The sequence below is a fragment of the Centruroides vittatus genome, unplaced genomic scaffold (genome assembly GCF_030686945.1).
Source record: "Centruroides vittatus isolate TY-2023 unplaced genomic scaffold, ASM3068694v2 contig_900, whole genome shotgun sequence".
NCBI lineage: Eukaryota > Metazoa > Arthropoda > Arachnida > Scorpiones > Buthidae > Centruroides > Centruroides vittatus.
The window spans coordinates 1,188,986-1,209,738 of NW_027122591.1; the positions used below are offsets into that span (position 1 = coordinate 1,188,986).

The 20,753-nt window shown below is 29.5% G+C and overlaps 2 protein-coding genes across 2 annotated transcripts in view; one reads left to right on the forward strand and one right to left on the reverse strand.

The window, feature by feature from the left end:
- The window catches only part of eIF2D (eukaryotic translation initiation factor 2D), an 18,937-nt gene extending 17,360 nt beyond the window's left edge, over nucleotides 1-1,577 (forward strand). Inside the window, exons 6-7 of the mRNA XM_067280964.1 lie at nucleotides 1,237-1,408; nucleotides 1,475-1,577. Of these exons, the coding sequence (XP_067137065.1) occupies nucleotides 1,237-1,408; nucleotides 1,475-1,536 (234 nt within the window). The 3' untranslated portion in view covers nucleotides 1,537-1,577. The remainder of the gene's footprint in view (nucleotides 1-1,236; nucleotides 1,409-1,474) is intronic.
- gwl (serine/threonine-protein kinase greatwall) lies at nucleotides 1,402-19,475 on the reverse strand. Its single transcript, XM_067280963.1, has 14 exons — nucleotides 19,338-19,475; nucleotides 15,094-15,149; nucleotides 14,906-14,997; nucleotides 14,736-14,827; nucleotides 14,509-14,648; nucleotides 14,335-14,423; nucleotides 12,091-12,197; nucleotides 7,258-7,462; nucleotides 4,777-5,444; nucleotides 4,554-4,707; nucleotides 2,089-2,202; nucleotides 1,921-2,022; nucleotides 1,743-1,853; nucleotides 1,402-1,676 (listed from the first exon to the last, which is right to left on the reverse strand). Exons 1-14 carry the CDS (start codon nucleotides 19,407-19,409, stop codon nucleotides 1,630-1,632), a joined length of 2,049 nt encoding a protein of 682 aa, XP_067137064.1. The 5' UTR covers nucleotides 19,410-19,475; the 3' UTR covers nucleotides 1,402-1,629.
- Between the last annotated feature and the right edge of the window lie 1,278 nt (nucleotides 19,476-20,753).

Sequence of the window (20,753 nt, forward strand, 5' to 3'; positions counted from 1 at the left end):
TCATTCAGTAACTCTAATACAATAACATCCATAACCTGATTTATATTATGAATGTTCAAAAATCAAATTTGAATATATAAGTTCCAAAAACATTTCAGCTTCTATAGCTCAACACTTAATTAATCTGAAGATAATTTTGCCTTTTCTAGTCTTGCTCTTACATTGCTGCTAACTTAATTAAAAAAATAACTTAAAATTGTATTTTTAATTGTAGTATATACTAAATACTATTTTATATATGGACTTTTATTAAGTATCATCTATTGGTATGTCAGATTTATAACTTATGTTTTATATCTAAGCCAAAATATAATCATTTTATTTGTTCAAAATAAATTGAGTCAATGCTTTGTGGAAGCTAGCTACTGTTTTAAAATTGAAGTACAAGAATTTTTGGGATACCCCGAATCTTTGTGAATCGTCAGAGGAGAGGAGAGTCTCTGCTTGGTCACCTTGATTCCTTATCTAATATCATTGGAGTTTTGACATTATCCCACAAAAAATAGTTGTCTATGCAACAAAGCCTAATTCTTTGGATGAGGTTATGGTTAGGATTACAAATGCTGAACATGCTAATGAATATTTTGAGGTTTAAAAACTAGTCTTTAATAATGTGATTATATTTCTTTTACTTTTATAACAATACATCATAATATTTGAGATAAGCATATAGAACAGATTGTTTCTCTGCAACAGGATGTGAAGTATAGTTTGCTCTGTGTCATTCTTAAAACAGAAAAATAATTTTGAAGTTATTTCTCAAATGGATGTGCAGTCCATAAGGTTTTAAACAAAAAATAAATTACTATAAATATATATTTAACCGACTGATTGGATTGGATACTATATGAATCAATATAAATATTCTAAAGAAAGGAATCAATACTTCACAGAGGATATTTGGAAACAAAATTGTATTGGTTACCCATGTATACGAATATATTGTTTATATACTTTTAAGAAAAAAAAACTCAAAATTTTTCTATGGTAATCAACTTTATTTTTCAGAAAATAAAATAAATTTTTAATGCAACAAATAACAATTTTTAATAATTTAAGCATATCTCCTATACAAAAAAATCATCATCACATAAGAACTAAAAGCAGTGGCCTTACTTATCTGATGCAAAGAAAATTTAAAATCTTGATATTTCTGTAACGTAACAAAATTTTTTCTTATATCAAATGAATAACACTCTACTGTAAAAGAAATAATAATATTTTATTTCTTGTTAGGTGACCTTAATAAATTATTTAGACGAATTTAAAATAGACGCAGAAAAGTTTGCGCACGAAATACAACTGGGTGTGGCGGCGAGCACCAAAGTCGGAGAATCTGCTGGGAAAAAGGGCGTCCAGGTTCTCGTACAAGGAAATCAAGTGAAATATATTAGTAAATTATTATTAGGTGAGATAAACTTAATGTAATTAATTTTAGATGTTTTTTGATTCTAATCTATAGTTGCCTTTGCAGATAAATACAAAATTCCAAAAAAGTATGTGAAGGGTTATGACGTGCAAGGAAAAAAGAAATGAGTTTTATGTATATGGCAGCAAATAAAACTTGTAAAAATAAAGTTTTTTTTTCTTGTTTTTCTTTCTAAATAAATTGCAAAAATATCTCAACTCCTATAATTCAAAATTTGACACTTTTAAGTTTTGGTCGTGATTCCGAGCTGGAATGGAAAACGATATTTATAAATACTTCAAGTATGTGAAATTGCGTAAATTATTAATCTTACCTTCAAAATATGTTGTATCTGTCTCGTCATCTGGTATGGGTATAAAAGGTGCTTCTTTTAATAACAAATTCTCCCAATCTGTTGTCCGAAACAATTCTATATTTTTTACATCTAAAAAATAAGTAAAGTAAGTACTATAAAATTCTATCAAAAATAAATTTTTGTTTTAGAAATATACCTTTTGCAGTTGGACGAATTTTCTGATCGACTGTCAGTAGTAGTTCTATAGCAGATCTGGCTTTTGAAGATAGTTCTTCATCTCCTTCTGGCCACGGAATATCTGTTGCACATTAAATTTATAAGAAGGGTACACTTTTTATAAAAATGTAATAATGAATAAAATTACCCCTATTAAGAATATTCTTAAATACTGCTTCTGGTGTTTCATCATTAAATGGAGGAATTCCTGTCAGAAATTCAAATAGGCAGACTCCTAAAGCCCACAAGTCGACAGGAAAACCTAAAAGAAAACTTGATGTAATAAGAAGTTAAGCATAATAAAATTGCTTTCTACATACAAGTATGCTTTCATATAGACAATTTTCTGGGTCATTATTTTGTAAGCAAATGTCTACAAAATGATTTTAAAATAAAATATATATTTGTGAATGTTTCAAATTAGTTTCACAAGACCACAATACACAAATTCAAAATAAAACATTTAATGAGTATTTTAGCTCGTTATACTTAAGCTTTATCGGAACATTCATCATAACTTGATTACATTGCGAAAGGTCTGACTTGACAGAAAAATTTTTGTTCAAAAGAGAAAAATCAACAAACTATTTCCCACGGACTTATTTAATAAGATATTATATACTTAATATACAATATCTTATTTAATTATTGCTTTTTTAGTGGTTTGTAGTAATGCTGCTGATGAGGGGCATGTTAGCCCAAAACACACATAAGTGTACGGGAAAAATTACTACAGGTGATATAATAAAGAAAATTTGTTTTTTTCTCAACTAATTCTCATCCTTGTGTCAATTTTTAAATACCAGTGTAAAGTCCTAGTAATGCCTAATGTCAAAGTAGACAATTAAAAATAAATTAATTATAATTGCCTTACAGTCCTTACTTCTAGTCTGATGAAGTATTCGTTAAAAATGTTTAATTTATGAGACTTAGGTAGTGCTAAGTTTCAGCACCAACATACATTACTTACTTAAAATTCCCCAAGACAAATAACGCTAATTACTATGTGTATTCAATGAAAACCTGGAAAAGTATTAAAAATCCCGTTAATTATCAATATCATTTTGTTTTGGTATGAGTACACAGTGACCTTGAGCTACCAATAGAAGATGTTGGCACACTTGCAGCACATATGAACCTGAGAAACAATTCAATAGGATGGTAATGCTTTTGCAACAAATGCAGCAAGCAGAAACAGTGAAGTATTGTAAGATTTTTGTTTAGCAAAAGTGTGAAATCAATAGAGATTCTTCATCATCAGGTGGGAAATCAGCACTTATACATCTGTATATAAGTTGTATACAAGTGTATAAATGGACTGAGAAGTTCAAGAAAGATGTTGCAAGTATGGGGAAATTCTCATTGGGACCAGTATTCACTGCAGTCATAGAAAACAACATTGCAGCCACGAAGATTATGATAAGGAAAAATCGTCTCACAGTCCAGGATGTGGCATCATCCATGACACCTCAAGTTCGCAAAAGTGTATGCAAGATGGGTGTCTAAGCAATTAACAGGTGAAATTAAAGAAAGATGTATCAAAGCTTACCAGAAGCTTTTGTGCTAGTACAAGGCTGATAGTGAAGCATGTTTGCAGCATATTACTTCACTGGGCTAAGAACTGGGTACACTTATAAAAGCCAGAATGAAAGTGACAAAGAATGGACATTAGTATTGGATACCACACCTTATCCCAAAACTGAAGAAGTTCCAGGTCAGCAATTGCAGGTATCTGCTACTGCAGATAGGGTCATGTTGACTATTCTGAAATCACAAGAGCTGATCTTAGAGCACTTACATCCAGAGGAAGCACTGTGGCCAGTGCCACCAACTCAAACCATCTGAGGGAACATCTGAGGCTAGCTATTTACCACAAACAGTGCAGGAGTGTGTCTCCAACATGACAATGCACAGCCATATACAACTATAGCAACAGTCTTGAGTATTGAAGAGATATAGCTTGAGTATATTCCTCATCCTCCATACTGCCTGGAACTTGTATTCTTGGATTTCTATAGCTGAAGGATATGCTTAATGGAAAGAAGTTCCAAGATTATGATGAGATTAAGCTGGTGGTGCATGATGATTGCACATCACCCAAAATAATTATTTACCCATGGTATCTGTGTGCTTGTCTATCACTGGCATAAGTGCATTGAACTGGATGGGGACTATGTTGAACAATGATATTATAAATATTTCAAGTTCTGTAATAAAATACTATTAAAAATATTTCCAGGTTTCCATTGAATGAACCTACTAATGCAATTTATGTTGTTCATTCATAAGTATAATTTTATGCAATTGTTTTTAGTTTAAATGATATCAAAGTGATTAAATCTCTCAATTAATAATACCTAAGTTTCCATTTCATCATATAAAATGTTTCCTAGAAGTTTCTAATTAACTTTGAAATAGTCTAATTAATCAGTTTTTATAGTGTTTGAGATAAATAATAAAAATTTTTTAAATGTTTCTTAATAATAAAATGACATAAATGCTATTGCATTTAGATGCTATAAATGAAATTATAATTTTAATTCCTTACAGCATTGCTACAGAAAAGAATTCAAAATTATTTTGCTTTGAGTATGTTTTTGTTAAATTACTTACTGTGATTTTGATGAAGTAATAATTCTGGTGCTAGATAATCTGGTGTTCCAAGAATACGATAGTTGCTGCTTGGTTGGCGGCCTCTCCGAACACTCTTTGGCGTACGATAAGGCGTGGGAGCAGATAGCTTAGGTGTAAAATTCGTTTTAGTAATCTATAAATCAAAGTTTAATATTTTAATTTTTATTGATGATAGAATTATAAAAAACAGAAGAAAACTTACAGAATTGTTAGTAAATGTGGGAGTTACAGAATTAAAAGACTTCCTTTTATCATCATAAACTTCATTTTTAATTTCTGAATTGAGAGGTTCGGCAAATCTTGTCATCTTTTTAACTTCGTCGTTGCTTGCTGGACATTGTTTTGTTTCCATTTCGTCTTCTGTAGATGTATTTAATGCACAACAGTTTTCTGACAATATGGCTGTAACATCATCAAATCTAGGAGTCAAAGATATTATACCAGACAAGCTATCAATTTTTCCTGAACTATTTTTACTCTGATAATTGTTGGGACTTAACACATTTCCACTAGAATCCATTTCTAGACTAGAGTCACACATTGTCAATTTCCTTTTCTTATTGAAATTTTTTACGCTTAATTCTGAAAATTCATCCGAAATCCCAGTCTTGGCACATTTATCAGAGGATCTGAAAGAACTGCATCGTTTTCGTTTCTTATATGGATATTTATCAGAAGAATCATTACTTTTCTTCTTGTGATAATGTCTCTTGGCTTGGAAACCTTGCAACGTTTTAGAAGATTTACATTTTCGAACTTTCCTGCTGGGTGTTGTTCTAATTGGATCGGGTGTTAATCGAGAAGAGGATATTTCATCACTCAATGCTATTTGACTGTTTGATCCTTCATTTTCTTTATTAGTACTACTTGCTACATTTAGAATTTAAAAAGATAAAAATATGTGAGATAATTTTTAAGAATTTCACAAATTACTTGTATTTAAAATGCAACTTTTGAAAAATAATTGTATAATAATGCATGTTTTATTAGTAAGTGTACAGTGAATAATTACATTATTGAATATTTTATAATTATTAATGTTCTAACTTCAAGATTTTGTACCTTCAAATTTTTAAAACAAAGTTACAAAATCAGTTAATGACAAGTTTGAATGAATGTTCTAAATTTATAATTATTTAATCTACAAATCAACATTTTCAGAATATGAAATAACTGCAAAAGAAAAAAAAAATGACTGCAAAACCACATATTTTGTTTTTCTTACTTTCCATCTTTCGAGTAGTAACAACTCAAACTGGAAATAAGCTTTTTCATGCCTATTTTGGATTTGGTCAGATCCACAATGGAACGGCCAGGTATATCCAGACCAGATAGCCCTATGAAATTTTTGACAGTTCACAACTGGGATTCAATTCTAGTCTCTTACGACAATAAGCTGACACTTTTACCATCACATCATTTGATCATTGGGCATTTGATCATTTGATCATTTGATCATCTTGAATATTGAATTTTCACATATGAATATAGGTAACTAGGTAACTTTCATTATGTGTATTTTTGTATATCCATAATTCCATTCTGATAAATCCATGGATGTATTTCAGAAGATTTCATTACAGATAAAACTGTTTTCAGAACCTAATTTATTTTTAGAAAACAATCATTAACATATCCTATTTCCTATAGGCTCACTGTCATAAATTGAGAAATATATTTCCTGAAATTAGTTTGAACTATATAATATTAAACCAAGATAACCAACAAAGAATATTGAACTTTGTATAAAATACTATATTTAATTTTTATTTTAATCATATCCAGTAATGTAGTCTCACAGGAGTGGTGTTTCCCACACTAATGTTCTTCTGCCTTTCACTTCCCTGCCCCATTTAAGTTTAAAAGTGACCACTGGATGAAACAAATGTGCAACAGACTCAAATATTAGAACACATGAACATAAGTTAAGAAATAATAAAATTTAATACTTGTTCTTGTTCGGCTTTTTCTTTTTCATTGAGAATGATCATATGTATCAATAGTTTTCATCAATGGTCATGCAAGCTTGTGACCTCTATCACCACCTTATTGTGCAATGCGCTGTCATTTAGATATGGCAGCTCCTTGCACAACAATATATTGCTAGTGGTCATGAGCTATTGTGTTCTTATAGTAGCTTACTTACCTATACTGCCATTTTGGTGACGCACAGTAAGAAATTTCTCACTGCATACCTGTATACCAGTTGTGAACTTTATATTTGTGTAAGAAATGTAATGAGACACGTAAAATTTATTAACATGCTTTTTGTTCTGGAAGGTCTGGGATTGAATCTGGACAAGGAAGTTTTTGGAAGGTGATCTGTTCCAAATATATCAGGCCTTATGCCTCACATTCAGTCATTCCATTGTGGACCTAGCTGAACCCACAATGTATCTAAAGGGCTTTCTTAGTGTCCCCAGTATGGAAAGAATAGGAGAAAAAAATCACATTCTATACTAATTTTTATGTAGTGATTAATTTAATTTTTTACAGGGAAAAATTCAAAAATTTACAAGTTGTTTTAAATTATGAATTTGTAAGATTTATGTTCATAGTAATAAAACTGTTCATAATTTTAATTGAAAACTATATTTATATAAGAGTATTTATTACATTCTAAGATTCAAATTCTGAAATTCTGAATTTTATCAATTTTGAAATGTTTAAAACATTTTCTTACCATTTTCATTTATTTTTGCACTATTGCTGGAATCTGTAGTTAATGATTCACTTCTTACTTGCTGTAATCGTTTCGTAAAAGAACTGCAGTATTCTGGTGTAGATTTTGTATTTGAATGTATTTTTTTGGAACTTAGATTTGATTCATAAGACATCCAAGCAGTACCAGATAAAGATAAATGGCGAGTTTCAGAAGGAGAATTATTCTGAAAATACACTATTACAATTAAACTAAGAAAAATTCATACATACCATAAATTGTGGCATTTGTCAACTTTCTAAGCCTGAAAAATATTTTTTTCCAAAATCATAGATTGACTTAATCCCTGATTTTGGAAAAAAATCCTGTTATACATCAGATATAAAATGCAAACCTTTGCTAACTCTAAACAAGTGGAATAATGTTCCTATCAATTGCTGCACACTTCTAACCACAATTTCAGCAGGTCACCACAGATATCTACAACTAAAAGTTGTGTTAGATACAGTATATAACAATGCTAACAGTGTAATGGACTCATTATTTCGAAGCTGCTCTATGGCACCATTGATTGTTTATTTACATCAGGAGTCACCAAACTATGGCCCACGAGCTGGATTCGGCCCGCAAGGACAGCTCATCCAGCCCTCTGCCACAAATGAACTAAATTATAATTATTTATATGGATATATCATAGATTGTAGAAAAACTTATTTTAATTTTTTCTACATAGTAATTGTAAGTAAAAATGCCAGAAGTGGTCCAATTTGATTTTTGCATCTAATGCTCATATAATTTTTAGGAAAATCAGTGAAATAAAAAATTTGGTGACTTTTTGTGACTTTAGATATCATAGCACTTTTTGTGTAAGTACCTTCAATGAAGTTTCTAAGAAAAGCAAATAAGAGTTTGCTGCAGCTATCGTGCTTGTACAGTACATTAGTAAATAAATATGTTGGTTGTCTTTATTTTTTGTGTATTCAGTGTGCTGTATTGAACAAAATGGTTATGTGGCTCGTGCTTGTCATTCTCTCAGTTATCTGGCCCACTGTGAAAAAAGTTTGGTGACACCAATTTACATCATTGATTTAAATGATAGAGCCTAAATAAAGACATACTACAGTGTTCTACTATTTTATATTGTACAAAATGGTTCTATCATGGTAGTATACTGTGTAAATTAATATTTTATTGGAAGTGTTACTTTGGCTCTAACACTTAATGTGTAATAGAGTTCTTACCATAACTTATTGAAGCTATTCAACAGTTGTTCGATGTTCTATGTAGATCTTATTGCCCATAATGTATAAACCATATATATACACTAAAAAATATTATAGTTAATTCCTCATTGAAAGTAGTGTGGCCTTATTACACATTATCATCATAGGCTAATCTATGTTTGGAGTTAGCTTATGTGGCACAATTTATGTTATTTAGTTTTTATTAGATAATTCAATTAACTGCAATTTTTGAAATCAAAAGTTATGTTTAATCTTGTTTAGTCTTTACAATACATTTCATTATTTTAAAAGTTTTATTAATATCAAAAATAAGAATAAAACTAATTATAAGAATATACAAGATGATCTAGATCAAGGGTGGCCAACTTTTGTGTACATAATATCTACTTTTTATCTTAAAAATATGCCGTGATCGACTTGTTGTCTTAGGCATAGTCTAAATGGAGAGGGAAAGGTGTGAAATATGTACTATGTGTTATAAACTGTGTTTCAGTACAAGGTGCACTCCCACAGGCTATGGGTAGATAAGCAAAATATATGTTTAAAACTATTTTTTATTTTTTAAATCACTTATTAAGTTTCTGAGATATAGGCTCATAATGAAAATAAATTTCCAGACCCAACTTTTGATATTTGCAGCTATGAGTTCATTCCATACAGGTGATACTTAAAAAATTCGATTTTTCGACTCTTTTACAAGATAGATTTTTAGTAACTTAAAATGTAACTTAATTTTTTAATCAATTGCAATGTATAAGTTGTGGTACTATTTGTTCGTAAATATGAAAAAGTTGTTATAAAAATGCACAGTATGGCTGATAATTTGATTATAAAATTTCACTTTCGCGAATGTGAGATCTGGAAATCCCCTTTGACACAAAATTATAATAAATTATATCCGAATTAATAATTACCCCTTTCTTATATCCGAATATAATACGAATTATAATAAAATTGTTCCCCATATCGACTCGAAAATTTTCCTATTATAAACATCCTGCTAAAAACTGTCCTGGATATAAACATCCTGCCTACAAACGGTCCTGGACGAGAAAACATGCGTCCCCGGCCGTATAACTGTCAACTATCCATTGTTCTTACGCTGAGTACAGATCATCTTGCAACTTAAGTTTATAGTTAGCGCCCGAATTTGCCGTATTGTTTCCAATCCCGGGAACACCTATGGCCTAAGCACCTGCACGTGACCAAAATTCCCAGCAAAAAGATATATATAAGATGTTTCCTTCCTCCCCCGTTGGAGAGTCTTTCATCGATTAAGATCGAGTCGCGATCTTACCCTGTGTGCCTACGGAATATATTTGACTATTGTGCCTCAAGTGCCATCGAACCTTCCCTAGAAAGGAATATTCGATCATCGTGACGAACAGCATATTTGAATTACTGATTGTCCCAGAGGTATGGAACCCACTTATGTGAACTCTCTCTCTCTCGCGTGATAGGGATATATAGCTTTATATATATATATGTCACCCCTTTTAATGTCAGATTTTTGTAACGTATATTTTGTTTTCCATTAAATCGTTGTTATCCTGTTAAATGGTGTCTTGTTTGCTCGAATATTCGCTTATCGTCTTACCACGACTCCACTTTCCCTCCTACACTCGACCAGATAAAAAGCAGTCCCGTCCCTACGGGATCCCTACCGACAAATTAAGCCATTCCTGACAAGTGGGCAAGTCCCCCCGACTTGTTGCCGACATTAACCAGAGGTCTGACCTCGTCGACCCTCCTCGGTACCCACACAAGTTTTTTTGGGCCAGGAAAGTTATCATTTTTAGACTTACTTTTTGCTAATCTATCAATAGTTCGTGGGAGTGCACCTCATACTGAAACACCTTGTATACCTACCTATGTAAAAAACAACATAATTTAACGGGCCAATAAACTCACATCCAGGGAAATTAAAACAACATGAGTAATTATTAACAATATTTATTAATTCAAATTAGCTACAGATAAAGACAGATTTAGAATTTATTTTATTACCTTAATATTAATGGAAGGACTGAGTTTGCATGTCTCTAAGCAAGGAATTGTAATTAGATGTATATCCTGACAAAGACAGTAATAATGAGTCTTCAGTATAGTAATCAGTTGGGACAAAATGTTGTTTAGTCTTCGTTAACTTTAAGTATGAAAATGCCGATTCACACAGGTATGTAGATCCGAAATAAGAATAAATATATTTGCTACATTTGGTGATACTGGGATATTTTTCTCGGTTGACGTATGACAGTACCAAATATTCCAGCTAAATGGCTGTGTTTTTCTAGGAGTCGCGTAATAACTGCATGCATACTGTTGTGTTTGTGCATTATGTTTGCACATTGCGTTCGGTTACAGTGTAACACATTAAGTCAAGACATCGCAAGTAATCGACCAAAATGGCTTTGCGATCGACTTGTTGGCCACCCCTGATCTAGACCACCTATACACCCCTTTTAAAATGAAGAGAAACAAGTTTCATAAAAAATTATAAAAATTTGAATAAGTAAACCAGGTATGCCCAATCAAATGGTTATATTTTCAACTTTCGGTACTGGCTGGGAATAGATTATCCAGGCTGAAAGTCAAATTTTTTAAAATAGAACATGGTATTTTCTTTTAATTTTAGATTTGGATTAAACTTGAAAAAAATACAATTTTGACTCAAACATTTTTTCTGAAAATGCCTTCATGACCATAAAATGATCTTGAAAATGTGATCTCAGAGAAAAATGATACTATGAAAATAAGAAAATATCTTATAAAATATTTTTAGTAACCTGCTATTGATTTAGGCAAAACATAGTAAAAAACGTTAACATGATAATCATATGTAATTGGTGTTGAACTAACAAAAATTGTTACTACCATTCAGTAGTATTTTTGTTTATGTAAACTCTTCTGGCATAACTTATTTGGCACTGATTTTAACTGTTTTTCAATCAAAAAATTCAAACTGAGTATTGTTCTTACCAATGCAAACATTTATTCTGCTTGAAAAAGAATATGAAGCTCAAAGAACTTCACAGGACACCTTAATAGGTATGTAACTGAACATGAAAACGCAACTGAAATGAAACTGTAAATAGAATTTGTTTGTACTGAATACTCAGCCAGCTGAAAAATATTGCAATGAAATGGCTTGTAATTTGCCAAGAAGAGTTCATCATACTTTCAAGATCATTTTATGGTCAAGTACTGTACAGTAGAAGTTTTCAGAAAAACATTTGAGACAAAACTATCTTATTTTTTGAGTTTAATTTAAATTTAAAATAAAAAATACCACGTTCCATTTAAAAATTCGACTTTTGGCCTTGATAAACCATTCCAGCCAATACTGGAAGTTGAAAATATCAATATTCGACAGAACGTAACAGGTTTACTTATCAAAATTTTTGAGATTTTTGATGAAACTCACTTTCCTTCATTTTAAAAGAGATGTACAGAGAGTCTGGGTCAACCTGTATAATTACTTTTATTCTTATGTACAGATATATAATGTATATATTTGATTAAGTTAACAAGGATATGAACTATATTTGAATAGTTAAATATTTTTTGTATAAAAGTAATTAATTGAAGATATTAAATATTAGGTACTTACAAAAGCTAACGATGATGTTAAGGATAATAATTGACCTGGTGTTCTCAAGTTTGTTGGATCAAAATTACGAGATGTTGGAGTTTCTATTAAATCTGATACTTCAATTTCTATTAATAAATTTATAAATATATATAAATTTAAAAAATTATTTAGTTATTACACATTTCTATATAAAATTATATTAAGTTATTATTAACTAATATTTAAGTTTTTATTTTTATAATAAGAATATAACAAATGTATAATAAATTACGTAATATATAAACTTCTGAAAGTTCATATATTTGTTCAAATGAAATGAAATATAAAATTGGTACCTTTAAAAATTACTTATTTATTATAATAGAATAGGTCTTCCAAAATGAATGCTACCATTTTAAATTACTGTAATTATATTAATTATTATCTGAGAAGTATGTGACATATACCAACTGATAGAGTAATTGTCTAAGTTTCATTTCTTGTCTGCATTCAAATGTCTTGTTGTTCATTACCTTTAGGAAGCGCTGTAAATAAAAATGGTAATCTACAACATAGAAGGCATTTTGTGTTTTGCAGTTTGCAATGTCAGAATTATTCATCATTGTGCATCGCAAGTAATCTGCAGAAGCTGAAGAATTGTGGTCGTAGTGAGTGTAGGAAGAATTTGAGTATTAGTTGAATATATGCTGCGAGACAAATAAGTTGAGAAATTATAATGGGAAAAATGTAGTTTTCCAATATTTTAATGTACATTACAACATTCTCACATAATAATTAATGTAATTACAATAATTGAAAATGGTAGCATTCTTATTGGAAGATCCTGTATTGTGAACATTAAAACTTTTCATTATTTACTAATTATTCCATAATGTTAATTTCTAAAACTTAATTATTTCATATTTCTTTAACATTTATAAATTTATTCAATACTTTTTAAATTCTTTTCATTCAAAGATTTTGAACTTATTTAAAACACATTTACCAGAGATTACAGAAAAATAAAGTGTTTCTCCTGTTAAAATGCATCTCTCTTGAATCATTATTTAATTTTAAAATCGTGCTAATTAAAAAAAAAAATAAAAGTCCTTTTACATTCATGATCAGTTGATTGTTTTTAGAAATGATGACAAATTTTAGTGTAACAGCAATATTAATAACAAATAAAACTAAAACATTTTTTCAGTTATTTTTCCAAGTTAATTTATATAAATTGAAGAAAATATTTGCAAATAACAATCAGCATCAATAATTATTTTGTGGATATTTGTGAATTTGATAATTCTAGTTTAAACATTAAATTTATAAATGAAAACTTTGTTTTTAATTTAATAGTCTTCTTTTTTTAAAGCCATTTGAATATTTCGAGTTTTATATAATGCATTTAATAATATTTGTAAATGAAATAAAAATAAACCAGTATTTACCAAAAAATAATTTAATAAAAAAATCAAAAGATAAATTTCTTTTTCAAATTCAAGCAATTGTAAATCTGAATATCATCTCTACAAGTAGTCAAAAACATTTATTTCCTTCATTTAATAGTTTGCTGATAAATATAAGTTTTTACTTCACTTGTTATAATGGTCAGTTTGGGAATAATTGATTGTATTTACAGTACGACCTTACTAATATGAACACTTATAGTCTAAAATTCCAGTCAATCCAGAGGAAAAAAAAAATCTAGTGGACGTCACACTTACCTCAAAATGCCCGGAATACATAATGGCGTTTACAAACTCTCAAAATAAATTTTGTTATTGGAATAGAAAATAAAGGCTAGTCTCTTGTCACATTTACGAACCAAGTTTGTCATTTCTCAAAAAACTGATTTGGATGAGCCCATTGTATTATGTCAGGATGATTGACACCAGTCAATCATCCTGACATAATACAATGGGTTCATCCAACTATGGTATATTGAGAAACCCCATATTAATATAATGATAAATAATATACCGAAAAAAATGTTTTTGGATAATCTGAAACACTTGCTAATCTAAATAGGTTTGGGCCCCGATTAGTTTGAATTAACAAAAGTTTTCTGTAAACTATTTCACTGAAAATTTAAAGAATAGTAATAAGTTATTGTACATAAAACTTTTTATACATAAGATATTACTTAATGACTCAATGAATCATTTTAGAAATGTTATTCGACTATAACCAAATAATATATGATACATAGTTAACTTTTTTATTTTTCTTCCTTTTTTAAAGACTTAAGAACTCATTTATTTAAACTTTTATCTATATACTTACGTCTATTCAAGTTAACTTTTGATAGACCAAAATCAGTCAATTTAACATGTCCATTGCTGTTTATTAACATGTTATCTGGTTTTAAATCCCTAATAATAAAAACAAATTATTAGGAAAAATGATATATTGAACACTCATATATATTCTTATATTTAAATTTTTATATATAACTACCTATGAACAATTCCATGCTGATGTAAATATTCTAATGCAAGATTTGCTTCTGCTGTATAAAAAATTGCCATATCTTCATCAAAATATCCATAAATATTCAATAGTGATTTCACGTCACCACCAATCATATATTCCATTATCTTATATTAGAAAAATAAGAATTTTAATTTTATAATAAATATATACAATCATAATAGCTGTTTTTATAAATTTAATATATATTTTACCAAGTATATATTCTGTTTTGATTGAAGCGAATAAAATAAATGTACAATATATGGACTTCTGCTAATTGCAAGAGCATCACGCTCAGCTAAAACTGAAAATTAAAATTTATAATAAAATTATAAGTTAAATAATTTAAATAACTCAGAAAGAAAATAACTATTAATTTTACCTTGGTTCACCATATTTTTATTTATCATTTCAGACTTTTTCATTACTTTAATGGCATAAATTTTTTCATTTTTACGTCCAAGAAACACTTTCCTATTTTGATATTTAAGAAAATATTTCACAAAATATAAAATATTAACAAATATACGTATACAATAAAATAACATATATATTAAAATAATTAATTACCCAAATGCTCCTCGACTAATTGGTTTTATAATTGTAAAATCTTCAATTTTTGTTAACTGAAAATTTACAAAATGATTTTATAAAAGTATTCAAAATTAAATATATATTTTATATTTTAATTAAATGGTATTAATAAGATTTATAAAAATAAATATGCTAACAGAAAAGAAAAAATTAATTTTAATTATTACAAATATATATTACAAAGTATATAACATGTTGTAAATACATATATCATAAATACATAATTTCATAATTCGAAATACGTTAAGAAAACAATTAATTAATGATATCTGCAGTTAGCAATTCAGTACTTATTTCAAGAATTAGTGAATTTTTATGTATTTGAAACTTTAATTGTAATAAATTCTACAGGTATGGACTAATATAATGGGTAATATCTCTTTCACATTGCCTAATATATGAGAGATTAAAATCATTCAGAAAAAGTCTCTCTATTAGTATTAAACCATATTTAGTCTCATGAATATGTTAAAAGTATTTAGTATTTTTATATGGTAAATAGTAGACACCAAACAGTAAAAAACCATTTCTGAGATAATCCGTAAAAACCTGAAATTTTTGGGAGATTGCAACTCTAAGATGATACCAAAAATGTGTGGAAATTGATGGAAGACATGTGAAACACCTTTAAATGTGAAGGTAAAAATTTGACAAGATTATCCTCTTTTCACATCATATGCAACATTTAGAAGCCAATCAGCCGATTGCATAGAGGCCGATGGCGATTTACAGATCGGGTAGACTACGGTTCAGAAAAATTTCATTGCAGAGACAGCGTTTTGAGCTTGCCACAATGTAGACAGTGATTTGAAACAAGTTATTTGACCTACTTTCTAGACTCACTTGACAGCAGGTTTAGAGGGCTTTTTAATTTGAGTGGTAGTTTTGTTGGTGGAAAAGTTTAGATAAAAATGGATATCATTCCTTCGATAAATGTTGTAAACAGCACAAATTGACAAAATTATTCATTAATTGCTTGGAGCAAAAATAACAAAATTAAATATTTTAAATTTGTTTTAAATGTTCCAATTCCGATATTCAAATGGGTGAAGACTTAAAACGACAATTAATTTAAATCAGATGCATTTATTTACAATTCAAGTATCGTGTCAGTTATAAAACGTTAATGCATTTCAGAGTCATTGTAGTTAGTCAACTAATCAGAACATTCTGTTAAACAAAGAAGACAATTTTAATAATTACCAAAATCTTTTTATAGAAATAAAAAATGAATAATTTTAAATATTTTATTATTACTATTACATTTCGACAGTTACAAAGAGAGACGATGTAAAAATAATTCCTTAAAAATCTATTCCGAAGACGAATTTCGAATTCGGTATAAATTTTCTAAATATGGATTTGTTCATATTTTAAACTGTATTGGTGATGAAATTAAATATCAAAATGGAAAAGTATTGTCATTAATTGCCAAACAATTTTTGTTGATGGCCTTAAGATTTTATTTCCGAAGCTTTTGGAATATAACTGGCGACCTTTTCTAATGTCATAAACGAATAACCCGATTGGCCAAATAACTCTTAAAACAGGGGAGTAATGGCAAAGAAAGTAAGAGCCAATGTTTTGCCGAAGTTCCTTTAGAGGGTGTTCAGAAATAGATGCTCGTCGTCTTTGCAATGCATTTTAAACTGTGGTTCAGCCAGCCAACATCTATAGGCCGTTCTGTTGTTAAACGTCATTTAACGTAAACTCTGTCTCTGCAATTGGCTGAATAAGTCAATCATGATACATAAAAAATTATCAATACATAGAAATGATTGAGATTTCAATCTATGTTTACTAAAGTCTTTTCACTCAGCATGGTGTATATTATGTTGGATATATTTTTTAACACCCTGTACTTATATTCCCATTTTTACATAGATTATGTTGTGTAAAATATTCAATCCTAATACTACAAAATGAACAGAATACAACATATTTTATTTAATATATTAATGCATATTATAACAAAATATTTTCTATCATGAGAGAATTTTTTTCATTGATATATTTGAAAGTTCGATATAATTTTTCCAATTTGAAAAAATTATAAAACTTAATATAGTCTTTAAAATGTACTTGAAAAACAACATGAAGACACATTCCATAACTTTATGGAACTTAACTATAATGATGCTATTCAATTTCCTTTAATTTCATATAATCAGTGATTGAATAACAATATAATTTCTATTTTCCAAAAAATTTTAGATTAACAATTCTTGTATTACAATAACAAAGTTACTGTTATAAATAGATACATCTCAAAAATTTAATGTGTAAATTCAAGTATAAATCATATATTTATTGTAAGGAGAAAAAGATTTAACTCCAGATGGTATATAATATTCAATAGTTATATATATATATAATACAATCACATATTCAAAAAGTAACAGACTCTAATCATTTTTCAATTGGACACACTTTCTAGCAGGATAATATGTTCAATTAATTTTATCTATTAATTTATTAATTTATCTTAGAAAAGGTTAATTTAAATCATGTTGTATAGTCATACAATAACTGAATAGTTCACTTAAAGTCGAATATGATTCTTCTGTTACAAATACACTCAGTATGGGGTGTAGAGTAGATAGAGCTAGTCCCTTTTACCACATGTTTTTGAATGAAACTTTTTCTCAAAAATTTTGGAGATGTTAACAGTAAACATAGTGAAAGGTTTTGCCAAGCCATTTCAACCATGGAAAAGAGACATGAAAGTCACATGGACCTAATGATGCTGAGAGACTATTGCTGGTTCTTGTGTGAGAGATAACTCTCTCATACTAGACTACCAGAGGAAATCAATATCCAAACATCATTTTTAAACAAGTTTATATATACTTTTAAAATATTTCCATGAGCTTAATGTTTAAAGTGCTTAGCAGTGTACATGTCATAGTATAGTTATTGCAGGTCAGCTTGTAGAACAGCTGCTTTTCATGCAAGACTTTTGATATTCTGCAGGATCAAAACATAGTCCAGATTCCATGTATAAATGTGGATTCCCATTCAGATATATCTGCCAATATTCAAAATGGTGTAAATAAAGAAATAAACCCCATTAGAATGATTTTCAGATACATATGCTATATTCATATACTATTCTGAATGTGTATTATTTTACAAAGATGTGTCTATAACTTTTGATCCTTACATGATAGGAAAATTTCAAAAATGATTTTTGATATTAAGAGGATTTTTTTCTATGGGAATCAACAAATTTAATGCAAAGGTATAAAAAAAAATTTTTGTTGGTAGTATTATTTCCTTCAGATGAATATATGAATATAAGCCAAAATTTGTATCTGTTTTGGTATTGCATTAAAAATTATCTATTTCAAATCCTTGAAATGACTTACTCTTCTTTCTTTAATTAAATATAATTATTCTAGTGATATGATGGCTCTTTATGGATAAATTGATTAATTAAACATTCAAGTTCTCAATAACTAGAAAATATCTTTTTCATTAAATAAAAGGTTAACAGTTTTCAAAATGTTACTCATTTCTTATCAGACCATTGTAGTTTGGTTGTCCTGAAGAAGACAGAAAACATCTTTTCTGGCTTCTGAGAACCTGAGCATTTGTTTGGTATAATTACTCCTCTGAATGAGATTGCTGGAACGTTACCAGAGCTGTAGACCATATCCATAGGAGCAAAAAAAGTCAAATAAACCATACCTAAACATGCGACCCTTTGCCAGATAGTCCCCAAAATCAGCATACTTCCAGGCTGCACACGATCAGGAGTCGTGTTGCTTGCTATTGCTCTCACCAAAGCACGACTACACACTCGGCATTGATCAAGACACTCTACTGCGTGCCTCGACTGACGTGCAGCATGGAGAATAGGCAGTAGTACTGGTACACAATAAAAATTGATTTTTGGAGGCAAATATCTGGCAAAGGATCACATGTACAAGCCTTTGACTATTTTCTTGCCGTTTGTCTAGCAAATCAATTTAAATAAATTCTTATCATAATCATTTTAATTTTTTATTAGAATGTACCAAAGTACAGAGTAAATAATCAACTACATTTTGACAGTTATTTTCAGAAAGACAGTTGAGCTTAAGAGATAATTATGCAATCAACAATTGAAATTCATCACTTTCTTGGTGTTTATCATAAATCACATAAATTATTATTTAAATAAGATAAATGACTCTCAATTCAAATTATAAAAACAATTTTAATTGAAAACACGTCACCTTTATTAAAGATTTATTTATATAATCTACGTTGTTGGTCGTCGTGCTTTCGTTGTTTTTCTCTTCGTTCATCGTAAATAAACTTTGCTTATCACTGGTAACATTTTTCTTCGTTTGTTTTCAAAAATTTAAATCAACCGCCATCCGCCACCTAACGGTAAAATTATTACAAAGTGTTAAAAAAGAAAAATAAACTGTTAATTATTTTTTAATCGTATTTTAAATTAGTAAAAATGCATAATTCGTCTATTTACTATTTTTAAATATATAATCTATAGCAAGATTATTAAATAACTTTATTATATTTTTTAATCCTCTGTTCGGAAGCCACAAGAAGGTTCGATCAAGCTCACCTTATGATAATATTATACTGATGGAGTAAAGCAACGTAAAACATTTTGACAGTTATTTCCTAGGCAGTTATCTGCCTAGAAAAATGCCTCCTAGGAGGTCTTTTTATCAGTGGCGTGCCTTGACATTTGATGACAGGGAAGCTGTGTTTCTGTAAGAAGCCGACTTCCAGGGGCAATCAGTTAATTGCGCGTCAGTGATGGTCTAGGGCAGGGATAGGCAACCTGCGGCCCGCATTCATATATTTTGTAGCCCGCGACGCATAAAATATGAATAAATATATCAATTTCCCAGCTTAAAGAAGTATGCAGCAAAACTTCAAACGTTATTTTCTACAACTTAAGTATGTGAATAGTTTTTCCTAGAGTACCTAGATATCAGAGTAGCGACACACGAGTCACCGCCGCCATGTTCTGTCGACTGTCATCACGTAGTCTATGGGTTTATATTAAGAAATGACGATTTTTTTTAGTTTAATAAAGCATTTTTTTGTAAAAATGCTTTATTAAACTTACTAAAAGAAAATTAAATCGTTCGTTTTGAGCAATACGCCCATCACTTTTCTCCATTTCCATACAAAAACAACTATAATATTTTGATTCCTTGGTGTAAAATACGAACACGATATTTTTTGGGGGGCAGGTAAATTTATAAAATTCGCTTATTTAATATATAAGTCACTTTAATTAACGTTTACGTAACTAAACTATAGCACGCATATTTCATATGACGTCAGGTAACCGCTTTTAAAATGGCGTCGGATAAACGAAATATTACGAAATTTAGTAAAACTTGCGCTGTCGGTCAATCGGAGAATACTGGACGAACGAGAGGAATGATTTGTTCTAGTTTTGGGGGTGGCGAGGTAAAGAAGACGTTCGATTGTAGAAAATCTTGCTTCTAACCCCTTGTGGAGAATGGAAACGGAAGGTGGAGCTGCACCTCCGATCTCCCAGGGGTAGGGAGTCTCTCGATCCCAATTCGTCGTCATTCGGGGATAGAAACGTAAAAAATGCAGATACTTAGCCTTAAAATTCAAAACGAATCTATTACGTCAATCGCATT